Raw genomic sequence first — 14,693 nt, 5'->3', positions numbered from 1 at the left:
GAGGTGGGGACAGGAGGCAGCCTTGTAAGCATTGTGAATGTTTGTGTAAACAAGGTCTAAAGTGTTTGTACCATGGGTTGCAAAACCAACATGCTCGTGGAATTTTGGTAGCAATGATTTCAGATTTGCGTGGTTAAAATCTCCAGTGACAATGAAAAAATCATTTGGAGTGCACTGTCTGTAAGTTACTGATGGCCCCGTAAAGTTCACTTAGTTATAAACTCCACCAGCAACGAACAGTAGCTTGAAACCACAATGGCATTCCTGCACCATTTGTTGTTTATGTAAACACACTGCCGCAGTTGATCATTCCATTACAGATTTAGTCCCCTTTTGCTGTTATAAGAACCTTTCTTCTTTTGTAGAATTTCCACTATATTTTGGAGCATGGTTATGGGGATTTGTGCCCATACAAGATCATTAGTGAGGTCAGGCACTGATGTTGGACAAGAAGTCCTGGTGCACAGTCAGCACTCTAATTCATCAAATGTGTTCAGTGTTGAGGTCTAGGCTCTGTGCAGGCCACTCAAGTTCTTCCGCCCAACCGTGGCAAATAATGTTTTTATGGACCTAGTTTTGTGCACAAGGGCATTGACATGCCTAAACAGGTTCGGGCTAGGCCTCTTAGTTCTAGGTTTGGGCTAGGCCTCTTAGTTCCAGTAAAGAGGAACTATTAATGCTACACCATACAAATACATTCTAGACATTTGTGTGCTTCAAACGTTGTGGCAACAGTTTGGGGAAGACTCACATATGGGTGTGATGGTCAAGTGTCCACATACTTTTGGCCATATAGTGTACTGTATATCTTGTCATGTGCATACACCATCAGCCATAACATTAAAAACACTGACATGTGAAGTGAATAACACTGATTATCTTGTTATAGTGGTATATATTAGTTAAATGGTGCACTTATATAGCGCTTTTATCCAAAGTGCTTTACACTGTGTCTCATTCACCCATTCACACACACACTCACACACCACTGGTAGCAGAGCTGCCATGCAAGGTGCTAACCTGCCATCGGGATCAACTTGGGGTTCAGTTCTTGCCCAAGGACACTTCGGCATGTGGAGTCATGCGGGCCGGGAATCAAACTGCCAACCCTACAATTAGTGGACAACCTCCTCTACCAACTGAGCCACAGCTGCCCCGGAAGGGGGTTCTACCTATATTATGTAGCAAGTGAAGCAGGGAAAATGGACAAATGTAAAGATCTGAGTGACTTTTTGACAAGGGCCAAATTGTAATGGCTAGATGATGGGTCACAGCATCTCCAAAAGGGCAAGTCTTGTGGAGTGTTCCTGGTATGCAGTGGTTAGTACCATCTGGTCCGAGCCCTCAGAAGAGCTACCGTAGCAGAAATTGCTGAAAAGGTCAATGCTTTGATAGAAAAGTGTCAGAACACAGTGCATCGCAGCTTGCTGCGTATGGGGCTGCAGACCAATCAGAGTGCCAAAGCTGACCCCTGACCCCAGCCAAATCACCTACAGTGGTCATGTGAGCATCAGAACTGGACCATGGAGCAATGGAAGAAGGTGGCCTGGTCTGATGAATCACATTTTCCTTTAAATCATGTGGACAGCAGGTGCGTGTGCATCGCTTACCTGGGAAAGAGATGGCACCAGGATGCACTAGGGGAAGAAGACAAGCCAGTAGAGGTGGTGTGATGCTCTGAGCAATGTTCTGCTGGGAAACCTTGGGCCCTGGCATTCATGTGGATGTTACTTTGACATGTACTACCTACCTAAACATTGCTGCAGACCAAGAATACCCCTTCATGGCAACAGCATTCCCTAATGGCAGTGGCCTCTTTCAGCAAGATAATGCGCCTGTTACACTGCAAAGATTGTTCCGGAATGGTTTGAACAAAGGGTTCAAGTTGGCTTGGCCTCCAAATTCCCCAGATCTCAATCTGATTGAGCATCTGTGGGATGTGCTGGACAAACAAGTCCGATCCATGGAGGCCCTTCCTCGCAACTTACAGGACTTACAGGACAGGTCTTTGTGCCACATGCCATAGCAGACATTCAGAGGTCATGTGGAGTCCAAGCCTCGAAGGGTCAGAGCTGTTTTGGTGGCCCAAAGTGGACCTACACAATATTATACAGGTGTTATGTTTTAATGTTATGGCTGATCAGTGTATATAAGGCAATATTTAATATTATCTCCATATGAAGGTATCATTATTTTAATCAGTGACTCACTCAACATATTGACTATATTTGGGATGTCAAGAGTTAAATGCAAAGGAAGAGCTCATCAAAAATGAATCACTTTCTTCATTGAATATATAAAGCCAGATCATATGAAACTTAAGAAGTGTGAATGCTGTCACTCACCAGGGCATGGCTTGGAATCACAACGTTGTGTCTCTCTGCCACTTCCTTCACAGTCCATCCCCCCCAACTGGGGTACTGGTGAGTTGCAGTGGCGAATTCTGGTAATCTGGCCTTCACCACATGTTACTGAACAGGAGGACCAAGGAGACCACAGGCTCCATCCTCCATCCTGACGAACTGAATACCACAGTAGCATTTATTATTTTCAAGACATTAGACAATCCAGTACACACTTATTATTGCTTGTAGAGGTAAATAAATGCAAAAACAGATGTCACAAAGTCTCCAGAAGAACTGTGGTTGACTCTCCAAGATGCTTAGAAACAAAATACCAGCCAAATTCCTTGTAAAACTGCACAAAATGTACCTGAGATTACTGATGTCTTTTTAAAGACTAATGGTTGTCATCCCAAAATATTGACTTTTGTGTAATTTAGTGTTTATTGCTTCTTAGGTAAACTTTTTTTAATGTATAATAAATGTAATTTAATAATTTTTGGAAAATATTTGCTTTACAGCATTTCTTTACACACTTTTGTACACTTATATGTTTGCATTTTGCGTATTTATATATTTCCAACATGCCGACATTATGTGTTACACACAAAACTATTTAGTCAATTTAGCAGGTTTAAAACATTACCGGATTACCACAACTAAATACAGTGCATGTAAGGAAAAAATATCTATCAACTCTGCATGCCAGAGTCAGTATTAAAGCAGAGATAAAAAAAATAAAATGAAATGACCTATTAGCACCACTGTTAGCACTGAAAGATCAGTGAGGTAAACTGAGGTTTTATATTCCTACCTACCTGAGTGTTTTTAACGAGACTGATTGAACAGTAATGATCAGCTGTCTGGTTGAGTGACTTGAATGTGGGAATGGAATATGGAAAGTAATATGGATGCATCAGTAGCAGTCTGCATATATCTGCAATCTTCAGAAAAGCCATAAGAAATAATGTACTTTCTCACCTCTACTGTCACATTTAGCCAAGCTACATGTGCGCGTCTGGATAGAAGGACCACTACAGGGGTTGCTGGTCGCATCACATGACCTGCCTCTCTGCTGGGTGCCCATACCACATGTAACTGTGCATTCTGTCCACTCAGACCAGGGTGACCAGCCATCCTCACTGTCCTTAGCTGCAAACAGTCACATACAAGAAACAATACAAATCTACAAAGTTTTTTTCAGATCCTGCTAACAGTATAACTATAAGTGCAACCAAACCCTGGCAGAGGTTGGATAATGTTGACCTCACCTCAGCCTCTGCAGTCCTTTTCATTGTGGGAATGTGGGAGCCTATCCCGTTAACACTGGGCACAGGATAGGACAGTTCACATTGGATGGGACACCAGTCCATCACACCAGTCCATCACAGGGCACCATTCACACACATATTCACACACTCATTCACACCTAGGGACAATTTATCTTAGACAATCCACCTAACTGCATGTTTTGGACTATGGGAGGAAACTGGAGAACCCATAGGAACATGGGGAGAACGTGTGAAACTCCACACAGAACGTAGGTCATCCAGGATCGAATCCTGGAGCTGGAGGTGGCAATGCTACCCGCTATGCCACCCTGCTAGCTAACGTAATATCTAGCATGACACCCTGCTAGCTAACTTAATATCTTCAATTTCACACTCTAGTCTGAACAGATGGTACGGTTGATATACTGAAGGCCTACCTCAGAGTGTGAAAGGAAACAGATTCTGTTGTGTCCAACTAATCAAAAATAATTCTACTTACGTAGACACATTGGACAGCACTCTCCATCCAGGAACACTGGAACGGCACAGGCCACAGGAGGACAAGTAATCTGGTGACACACAATCTTCGACTCCTACCAACAAAAAGAAAGGCTCAGAAAGGGGAACACTAACATTTAAAGCCTATATACGCCAAATCTCTTACATCTATGTCTTCTACCTGACAAGTGCATTTGGTGCAGCTATCCACCACCCAGTCTTCTTTATCCTCAAACAAGCGGCCATCTTGCCAGCACATACGGTTGTGTTTGATATTCTTAATGTTGCCCAGAGCTTTCTTCATGACTGAGTTTTCCTCACTCTGAGAGAAAGACAAGCACAATGGCATAGAATCCATAATGATTCTTATAAAAACAGTGAACTGTGGATATGTGACTGGATTTATAGCTAATATCGCTAATAATCACAAAATCAGGAAAGATTTTCAAAGTGAGAAATATCTGACAGTTCTGTAGAATATAAGGTCCACACAAATAGTGGAGCTAAACTATTTCCTTGGTAGCTGATAACAGAGGAATCTAATGGGCAGTGTATATATTTCTGTGACACATTTGAGTATATATCTGGTGGATAGAGGAATAAAAGACTGAGAAAGGTGGATAATCAGAGAGATGCTGGTTGTAATATCCACTTCTAATCTGCAGTTATTTATTCTGTGATAGATGCAGGTTTATGAGCGAGTATATGCTAAAACAGGCATGTGTGTGTAATTGTGTGGAAAAAGACTTAAGAAATTAACAGCATGTGTTTTAGAGTGTGTGTGTTAGAAAAAGAATAACATAGAGAGAGAAAGACGGAGAGTGGTGTGAATCCAAAGTGGCACACCACTTGGTCTGCAAGAGCCTCAGGGACCAAGTGTGTTCAGCAGCAGCTGAATTTCCCAGAGATCGTGCCAAAACTCTTTCACTGCTGGGATGCTCCCAAAGGAAAAAAAAGAGAGTGATGTTTAAACACAGCCAGACATGTCTCGGCTCCCACTCACAAACAGGGGAACACTTACTGTGTCCTGATTAAATAAATCATAAAAACCCAACTGCCGCTGGAATTCTATTATTTAAGCTTAGTTAACCTCAAGTACTGTTCAGTAATAACTTTGAATAAAAGCAGATTAACATATTTATGCTTACACATGCCAGGAGTCATTTCTGGGTGAGGTTTAATGTGGTTTTGTTCTCTACACTCAATAAAATTATGAGTGCTACATTAACTCATACAGAACTGATCAAATTCAATATTTAATGTGCATAACTATATATAAGCATTAATAAAAAAAAAATTAAGTTTGTGTGTGCATGTATCCAGTAAACATCCGGACAAAACCTATTAGTTAGGAGCTATTAGTTACTTAATATGTTCTGTCCTGTTGTAACAATAAAGAAATTACTTTTATAACTCTAATTCTTTCTCTTAATGCACTTACACTTAAAGAATTGTGTAATGGCTGAAGACACTAAAATCATCATTTAGACAAGAGACTTCTCATGACAGTTAAAAGAAGATCATTCACAATTGAGGGTTGAGAAGGCAGCTTACCACTTTCTGTAGGCCATCCATTAGGTTTCCGACCACTATGCGGAGTCCGTTGAGCTCCTGCAACATGGAGCTGAGCTGTTCGCACGAGTGCTTACACGTGTTTATTTCCTCCATATCTTGCCTGATAAAGTTAGTAGAAATGGCTGGACTGACTTCCATGATGTCTTCACCCTTGTCTACCATGTGCATGTCATCTGAGAGATTTCCAATTTACGCACACGCACACATTCAGATACACACACATATACACACATATACACACACACACACACACACACACACACACACACACACACACACACACACACAAAGAGACAGAGAGGCAGACAGAAAGATAGATAGATATAGACATAAAAAAAACATTAGCTAGAGATGAATTAAATTTTTGTAGTGTGATAGAATACTTTTGTTCTTTCACAATCTCTCAGAAATAACAATGGAACGTGTCTCATTCTGGTTGATAGGTGTAAACAATATTTCTCCATTAGGCTGTACAAATCTAGACCTAAAATTCAGCAGTATTGCACTTGGTAACTGGCTGATTTATCATTTCCTTTTGGCAACTTAGGTAGGGGACCAAACAAGAGTAACAACTGCAGATGCTAGAATGACAAGTGAGAATTTACAAGTGAGGATTTGAAAGTACCAAAATAAACACCCTGACAATATTTGGAAATAATTCAGACTCCCAGATTTATTACTCCTTTTCCCCTCCAGCTTATAAATGATAAATATTCTGTAGAAGCTTCGAAGCTTCATAGAAACACTTTTTAATTAACCAAGAGACCAAAGGCCTGGCCTAAGAGATGGAGAATATGAAAAAGTAAAGGAATTATGATCACTAATCCAAGACTTGCATTATTTGGGGAAGCAATCCAAGAAAAGAGGAAACAGGAAACTTTAGTTCACACAGCCAGATACCAATATGTGTGTTTGTGTGTGTGTGAGGACAACTTCACAGCTATCTTTGGAGGTACTCAAAGTCTGTTATTCTTGAAAGACATGTTTATATGAAGAAGGCACTCCTAAATATATCTTTGAACACAAGGCTTGTTATTATGGTGTGTATACAGGGTGCTAAAATACTAAAATAAAGACAATTAAAGAGAAAAAAATGTGCATGTTGTGCAGACTAGTGTTCATCTGTAAGTAACAATGACAGAGTATTGTCAGTCAGTCTGGTCCACAGTTTGACGTGGCACTGTTAACTGGACCATTTCAAGGTACCTGAATAAAGGGTTTAGGAAACCTTCACATCTATATATTTAGCGGAAGGAAACTAGAAGCCACAGTTACTTTAAAAGCTCAATGCAGAAACATTCAATGCAACGTTAACTGCACTATAAGCACCCCCATGTACAATTCTTCATGTAGTTATGGTAAGACAGTCTAAATTTCATTAAAAGGAAATTAAATCTATGTCAGATGATGTTTTTTGGACAAAAGGGAAGGCAAATCCAAATGGTATTGATTTAGCTGGGTGTATGGACGTTCCTGGCCTGCTCCAAATGTGAGCAAAGGACCACAAGGCATAATGCCCAGTGTAAGTGTTAGCATGGAGTCAGCCAATGCATGAGGTCACTGCCTGTGTGTTTATCTGTGAGCATGTATAAAGGGTAAGTAAAAGGAATCTTAACTCTATAATATTCAGTGGCTTTTCCCCAAAATGGCTATAGCACATAATTGTAATATAAATCTTTGGAATAAAACTCTTCTTAAAACTTCTTTATAGTATGTGCACCCTGGTTGACCTCAGTGTAGTTCACAACCACAGTCAATTCCAATAAACTTGACATAATACAGGCTGATCCACAGGCTTTGTGAAACACTTTTGCAAATGCCCGTAAGATTTAGAATGGAAACAGTCCAGCAAAAAGAAACCCCAAACATGTAAATTAAAACAAACATAATCTTCATCACAAAAAAAAAAACAAAAAACAAAAAACAAAAAATAAACCAAGGAAACTGCATGATAAAAGTAAAGGAATTATGTAGCCCTTGATCATTTTCCTTGATCAAGCAGTTATAGGCTGTTTAAAGGCCCAAAAATCTTGAAGCAAATCAATATTCTGCAAATAAGCACATACTAATTCATTCTAATAAACATGTCCATATGGTTAGTCTCATTAACATTTTAAAAATCTTTTAGGCATTGTTATTCCATTCTTACCAGGCTTGGAAATCTCACAGCCCTTTTTTCTCAGAATATCTTCGACAGGTGTATCAAAGATGAAACAAACATTCTGCAACAAACCCTGCAAGATGTTAGAGGTGTTAGTACTGGGGTAATCTATTACACCAATATTCTTTATATAATTTTCTGATAAATTACTATTAGTCTTTTAAGTAGAGAAAAATATAATACATTTTCGACAAAGACAATCTATCAGTCATTCTGAACAGAAAGTTCAACGTACATACTGTAGCAGAGTTGCCTGAAACAGATGCATATTAATGGAGTTTAAACCACTAGCAATTGTAAGACTATGATGTAATGCTGTGAGCAACTGAGCAACTCTGATAAGGGAATATGTAATCTTTAGTTATAGTGGGTTTGAAAAGTACTCAGACCCTTTCAGTTTTTGCATACTTTGATGAGCTATAGATTTAAATAGATTAAATGTACTTTTTTGCCCATTAAGCTACACACAATAATCAACAATCACAAATCAAATACACATTTTTATTCTTGCAACTGTATTAACAACCAGAAATTAAAATATCTAATCTAACTAAGTATCAGAACCTTTAATAAAGTACTCATGTGATTTGATTATCGTTTGTCTCTAGAACTTCACCGCAGTCAAATTGCCACTTGTGGTACATTCATGGTACAAACATTTGTGTATAAGGTCTCACAGTTCACAGTGCATGTCCAAGTAACTCTCTGTAGACTGCCACAATCAAATTGTGGTGAGAGATGGACCTGAGCAAGGGTGTAAAACCATTTCTAAAATTTGGAATGTTCCCAGGAGCACAGTGGGCTCCATCATTGTAAAATCAAAGCAGTTTGGAACCATCAAACTACCACAAACTACTTCCTACTTCTGGCCATCCAGTTACCAGAATACAAAGCAAGGGTTAGAGAGGTGACCATGATCCTAATTACCACTCTAACAGACCTTCAGAAGTCCTATTCAGAGATGGTAGAACATGCTGGAAAAACAACCATCTCAGAAATACTCCATCAATCATGCCTTTATGGTAGAGTGAGTTGATAGAGGCCACTCATGAGTAAAAAGCAGGCACATGAAGGACTCTGAGATGATGAGGAAAAAGATTCTACCCAAAGCCCAGACTCCAACCCCATAGAATATCAGTGAAGAGATTGGAAGGTAGCAAATCACACACTCTCCATCCAGTTTTCATTGAGCTTGAGTCAATCTTCCGGGAAGAATGGGAGAAATTGCCCAAATCCAGGTGTACAAAGCTTGTACAGACTGAAGAAGGTACAAAGATGTGAATGCTGCTGTAAAAGGTGCTTCTACAAAGTACTGAATATTTACATAAATGAAGGTCTAAATATTTATATAAATGAGATTTCAGGGGTTTCTTTATTTTTTAATACATTTGCCAAAAAAGAAAAACTTGCCTTTTTTTTTGTTTTTGTTATTGTTATTTGTTATTGTTAGTTATTGTGTGTAGATTAATAGACAAAAAAGTCAATGAATCCATTTTAAAATCAAATCTATAATACAAAAAAGTGTGAAAAAACTAAAGGGTTTGAATGACATTTTCCTTTAGAATTCATTGGTATAATTTAGAACTCATTGTTCCATCAATGATGTCAAGCCATCCTGGCCCAGATGCATCAAAACAGGCCCAAACCATGATACTACCACCACCATGTTTCATGGGATATGGTTCTTATGCTGGAATGCAGTGTTTTCCTTTCGCCAAACATGACACTTCTCAAAAAGTTCTATTTTGGTCTCATCCATCCACAAAAACCTTTCCAATAGCCTACTGGCTTGTTCACATGATCTTTGAACTGCAGACGAGCAGCAGTGTTCTTTTTGGAGAGCAGTGGTTTTCTCCTTGTAACCCTGCCATGCACACCGTTGTTGTTCAGTGTTCTCCTGATGGTGGACTCATGAACATTAACATTAGCGAATGTGAGACAAGCCTTTAGATGCTTAGGTCACACAGGAACCCTGAGTTCCTGTGTGACCTTATGGATTATTACATGTCTTACTCTTGGAGTGATCTTTGTTGGTCTTCACGCCTGTATATGGCAACAGTGGTCTTGAATTTCCTCCATTTGTACACAATCTGTCTGACTGTGGATTGGTGGAGTCCAAACTATTTAGAGATGTTTTTTTTAACCTTTTCCAGCCTGATGAGCATCAACAACTCTTTTTCTGAGGTCCTCAGAAATCTCCTTTGTTTGTGCCATTATACACTTCCACAAACATGTGTTGTGACGATCAGACTTTGATAGATCCCTGTCCTTTAAATAAAACAGTTGGTTCACTCACACCTGATTGTCATCCCGTTGATTTAAATCACCTGACTCTAATGTTAGCTTTAAATTAAACTGCTAATCCTAGAGGTTCACATACTTTTTGTCACTCACAGATATGTAATATTGGATCATTTTCCTCAATAAATAAATGACCAAGTATAATATTTTTGTCTCATTTGTATATTTGTGTTCTCTTTGTCTACTTTTAGGACTTGCGTGAAAATCTGATGATGTTTTAGGTCATATTTATGCAGAAATGTAGAAAATTCTAAAGGGTTCACAAACTTTCAAGGAAGACTGCAGACATAATGAGGACTGTATACATGTTGTAAACTGATTGGCCAGATGAGAAAGAGACTAGGCTTCTGAAGATTTTATATGTGGGGTGATTAATTCAAGTCTGGAATAAACAGTAACAAATCAAGTTAGCGTGGCCTTTAATAGACTGGTGTCCCATCTGTGGGGTGTGTTCTTGAATCCCACCTACTATTCCCAGAATAAATTCCAGATTGAGATGAACTCTGACCAGGATAAAGCATGAATGAATGAATGAACTAGGTAGCAGCAAAAATAACACAGTATAAAGGCTCATAATTAGACAAAGGGTCAGGATTAGACTTCACAGAAAAGGGTGCTGGAGGAAAGACACTATCTGAGAATAAGAGAAATGTCTCTTACCCTGAAGTGACTCTCCCTGTTAGATCCCTTGGCCACATACATGTAGCTGCTGTCAGCTTGCAAGTGGTCATAAAAAGACTCATCCAGGGTAAAGCTATCAATGAGGCTGCAGTCCACATAAAGGTTGGCATTCTCTCCATGCACATGCAATGTGATGTTCTTCCATTGTGAGTCTGACAGATCCACATCCTCAAAGGACACTACGTTCTGGGAGCCCTCCACCCAGTAGACCAGGTCCAAACTATTGGCACGTCCATTAGAGATGATCTCGAAATGTCGACGACCACCAGAATCCTCTAAGCCCACAAGAGTGCCACGAGACGCTCGATCCTGACGTATGGAAGCCACAAACACAAAGCCGACATTGTTCTGGATCTGTCTTAGGAGCTGCTGGAGGACAGAGGGGCTGACTGGAGGAATGTGGTCAAAGCGGATGAAGCGGTACGCTGGAGAATCCCATTCATGACCCTTGAAGACTTTAGCGCCAATCGTCTTTCTGGTGATGTTGCTGATCTCAAACAAGTTAAAACTGGATTCATTGTCCACTTGGCCTCCTTGAGAGTAAATATAATTTAGACCTCTTACCATTTACTGAGCAATGCGCCACGATACTAAGATTATCGAAGCAAATACTCTAAGATATTGGCTCAACAGCTCATCATGCATACAGTAAAATCATTCTAAACATCTAAAAATCCTAGACTTAACTTAACTATTGAGTTATTGAGAAATATATATATATCAATCATTATATAAAGCATACAGTACATAGATAGGAACCATATGCCAATCATGTCAACCAAAAATAATGGAAAACCTTATTTTAATAATGGAAAATTCTTTAGAATTTTTTGTCATAATGATACGGAAAATAAGTAGGTTATGCATTTACCTTGTGGTATTGCTGTGGTGCGCAGTAACAGCACTGGTAGCAAGATATGAATTATCCTGAGTATCATAACTCCTTAAAAGAACAGATTTTTTTTTTTCTAATTAGATTTCATCAAATATTCAGCATTTCAGGGTGAATATTAACCACTTGTTCAAGTTGTGTTCTAAGTACAATATTGAGGAAAATAATACCTCATGCAATAGTGAGTAATATCTATGCCTCTAATAAATTCTTGTAGTCTTATATATTTATCAAAAAACGACACGATGTACAAGCTGGAAGAAAAACTCAGCAATGATAGTTGAAAAAAAAATATCCATATACCTGTTAAAAATGAAATCCCAAAAAAGGCAAATTATCCTCTGGGGGGGAAAAAATGAAAACATATATATGTTCTACTAAAAAATATAGATATTCATTTAGTTTGCTTTTTTTTAAAATATATATATATATATATTAAATAAAATATAGGCTAGATAAACCGAGAGAAAAAAAAGAAAGTAAAAAATGGACTAAAAGAAGTTATGCAGTAGACACAAAATGTTATCCAGAATGCACAAAAATAACAGACCAGCCTTAAAATAAAAATACCGATGCCTCACATGCAAAATCCAAGAAGTCCCCTAAATCCACATGAGCGCAGGGGTGAGGGAAATGCACTGAGCGTCATCGACCCGTCTTATATACAGTGTGAAAAGGGCACGTCAGTTGGATGTATATGGAATCTGCGTCTACCGTAGATCTTTCGTAATTCCGATATTATAATAAACCCAAAGCCCACTACGGTTTGGCTCCCTCCTACTGTATCCAATAACAAATTCATCTTTGTGAAATCTTCTTGAAGGAGGAGCATGAAAGGAAAACGAAGACGTCTTAAAGGCGTACTACCGTTCTGAATAATATAGGCTACTAATTAGTATTGCGCCATATATTAGTATGCGCCATAGTAATGCGCCATATATTAGTATGCGCCATAGTATTGCGCCATATATTAGTATGCGCCATAGTAATGCGCCATATATTATCCTAATCAGTAGGCTATGGCTTCACCATAGTTTATGCCTAAACAAAAAAGCCTTTTGGACTACTGTTCAGGCATAACAATGTATAGGCTAGGTGTGCTTATGACATGGATGTGAATTCATTTATATAGGGTTGGTTTTAATTAGACAGAGTTTCTACATTGTCTGAGCTATGTGTTAGTAAGTAAAACAACATGCATGATATACTGTATTATGTAAAAATTCTCAACGTGTTGACTATTTAAATTTGAAAGAAAAAAAAAAAGTATATCATATTATATAGGAGCATGACAGCCTTTTTCAATACTGACTGGAAACCATTTTTAATGACATGTTTGGTAAAATTTTTTCCATAGATATATAGATAGATTAGATTTTCCCTAACAATTTATTGATAAAAAAAATTGTAGGCTATCATAATCCATGATCAACATATTCTAATATTGTATGAACAGAGTAGACTGTTACAATAACATGGTTTAGAAATCACACTTATGAGGAGAGTGGTGACTTGGCGGTTAAGGCTCTGGGTTACTGCTCAGAAGGTCAGGGGTTCAAGCCCCAGCACTGCCAAACTGCCACTGTTGGGCCCTTAACCCTCTCTGCTCCAGGGGTGCTGTATCATGGCTGTGCTCTGACCCCAGCTTCTTGACAGGATGTGGTATACAAAGAAAACAATTTCACTGTGCTCTACTGTATATACAACCAATAAAGACTTATCATTAAGAATCTTGAATCAAATTATTAGATTGATGGATGGTTGGTAAGGTGGGTCTTTTGGAAATGGATAAAGAGAATTGTGAGTTTATAATTTTTGAATATTAATGACCTTGAGAAACAATCAATGTATTTACTGCCTCTGTAATACAGAATGCCAAATTTACAGATAACATCTGTTTATTGAAATGATATTATATATATATATATATATATATATATATATATATATATATATATATATATAAATATATATAAATATATATATATATCCCCTCTGGGTACTCCAGTTTCCTCCCCCAGTCCAAAGACATGCATGGTATGCTGATTGGCATGTCCAAAGTGTCCGTAGTGTACGGATGACTTTGTAGGCAATTCATATTTGCTTTTTCAGTAGATGTGCCAGGAAATCAAGAACTAGAAAATGCAGACCTTTAAAGATGATAACATTCTTTCAGATGGGTGGGAGCATAATTTAGTGGGAATCTGCAGCAGGAGCATGGAGGAGTGGACAATTAACATGGCACATCTGTTGCTTATTTGTGTGTGGGCTATATTAACAGGCGTTTTGTCTCTCCTTCTCTCTTAATTTTGTTTGTTTTGGATAGTCGAAAAAGAGCACATACAACCACATGACACTTCTAGCATGTGAGAGCAGTCCTAAAATCTTTGAGATGGGCTGAACTCACAGCAAACTTGGTGAAATGTGTGATTGGATTCGTGGAGGTACAGTAGCTACTCATCCAGAATGCTTTTACTGCCACTGTGGTTGCCACTGCATTTTTTTCATTTGCTACGGCAAATCGCTGAGTGGAGCTATAATCATAGAATTTCTATAGGCAGGAGCTGAATGCATCTAAACTCATTCTGCGAGTGGCAGGTCAAGTTAAAGAGGTTGTTTTACCTAAACAAAACTTCCACTGAAGTTAATATACTGCACAATATGGTTCTTATTTCGTTATTTTTGAGGGAAAGAAATTCCTAACGTTACAGGGATTTATTTTTATAACCATAAACTAAACTTTGTTGACAGCCTTATAAGAACTTACACAAAATGTTCACTTATGGTCATTTGTAGGTTTTATTATTATAATATACATTATTTTTTATAACTACAAAAGTTCCTAAGAATGGAAAGTCATTTCATATATAATATAGTTATATTGTGCCCTGCAATGGATTGGCACCCTGTCCAGGGTGTACCCTGCCTTGTGCCCGATGCTCCCTAGGATAGGCTCCAGGTTCCCCGTGACC

The 14,693-nt window shown here is 38.5% G+C and overlaps 1 protein-coding gene across 2 annotated transcripts in view; it reads right to left on the bottom strand.

The window, feature by feature from the left end:
* Positions 1–12,511, bottom strand: part of thbs2a (thrombospondin 2a) — a 48,807-nt gene extending 36,296 nt beyond the window's left edge. The window contains exons 1-10 of one of the 2 annotated variants that reach the window (XM_053618990.1): positions 12,303–12,511; positions 12,025–12,062; positions 11,701–11,772; positions 10,809–11,362; positions 7,836–7,920; positions 5,666–5,859; positions 4,293–4,433; positions 4,113–4,206; positions 3,324–3,494; positions 2,346–2,522 (exon numbers count right to left, since the gene is read on the bottom strand). In XM_053618990.1, the coding sequence (XP_053474965.1) occupies positions 2,346–2,522; positions 3,324–3,494; positions 4,113–4,206; positions 4,293–4,433; positions 5,666–5,859; positions 7,836–7,920; positions 10,809–11,362; positions 11,701–11,767 (1,483 nt within the window). In that variant the 5' untranslated portion in view covers positions 11,768–11,772; positions 12,025–12,062; positions 12,303–12,511. The remainder of the gene's footprint in view (positions 1–2,345; positions 2,523–3,323; positions 3,495–4,112; positions 4,207–4,292; positions 4,434–5,665; positions 5,860–7,835; positions 7,921–10,808; positions 11,363–11,700; positions 11,773–12,024; positions 12,063–12,302) is intronic. The other variant, XM_053618991.1, reaches the window with a different exon arrangement.
* Between the last annotated feature and the right edge of the window lie 2,182 nt (positions 12,512–14,693).

The sequence above is a fragment of the Ictalurus furcatus genome, chromosome 29 (genome assembly GCF_023375685.1).
Source record: "Ictalurus furcatus strain D&B chromosome 29, Billie_1.0, whole genome shotgun sequence".
NCBI lineage: Eukaryota > Metazoa > Chordata > Actinopteri > Siluriformes > Ictaluridae > Ictalurus > Ictalurus furcatus.
Note: the sequence above shows the minus strand (reverse complement) of the source record. Positions and strands in the feature narration are given on the sequence as shown.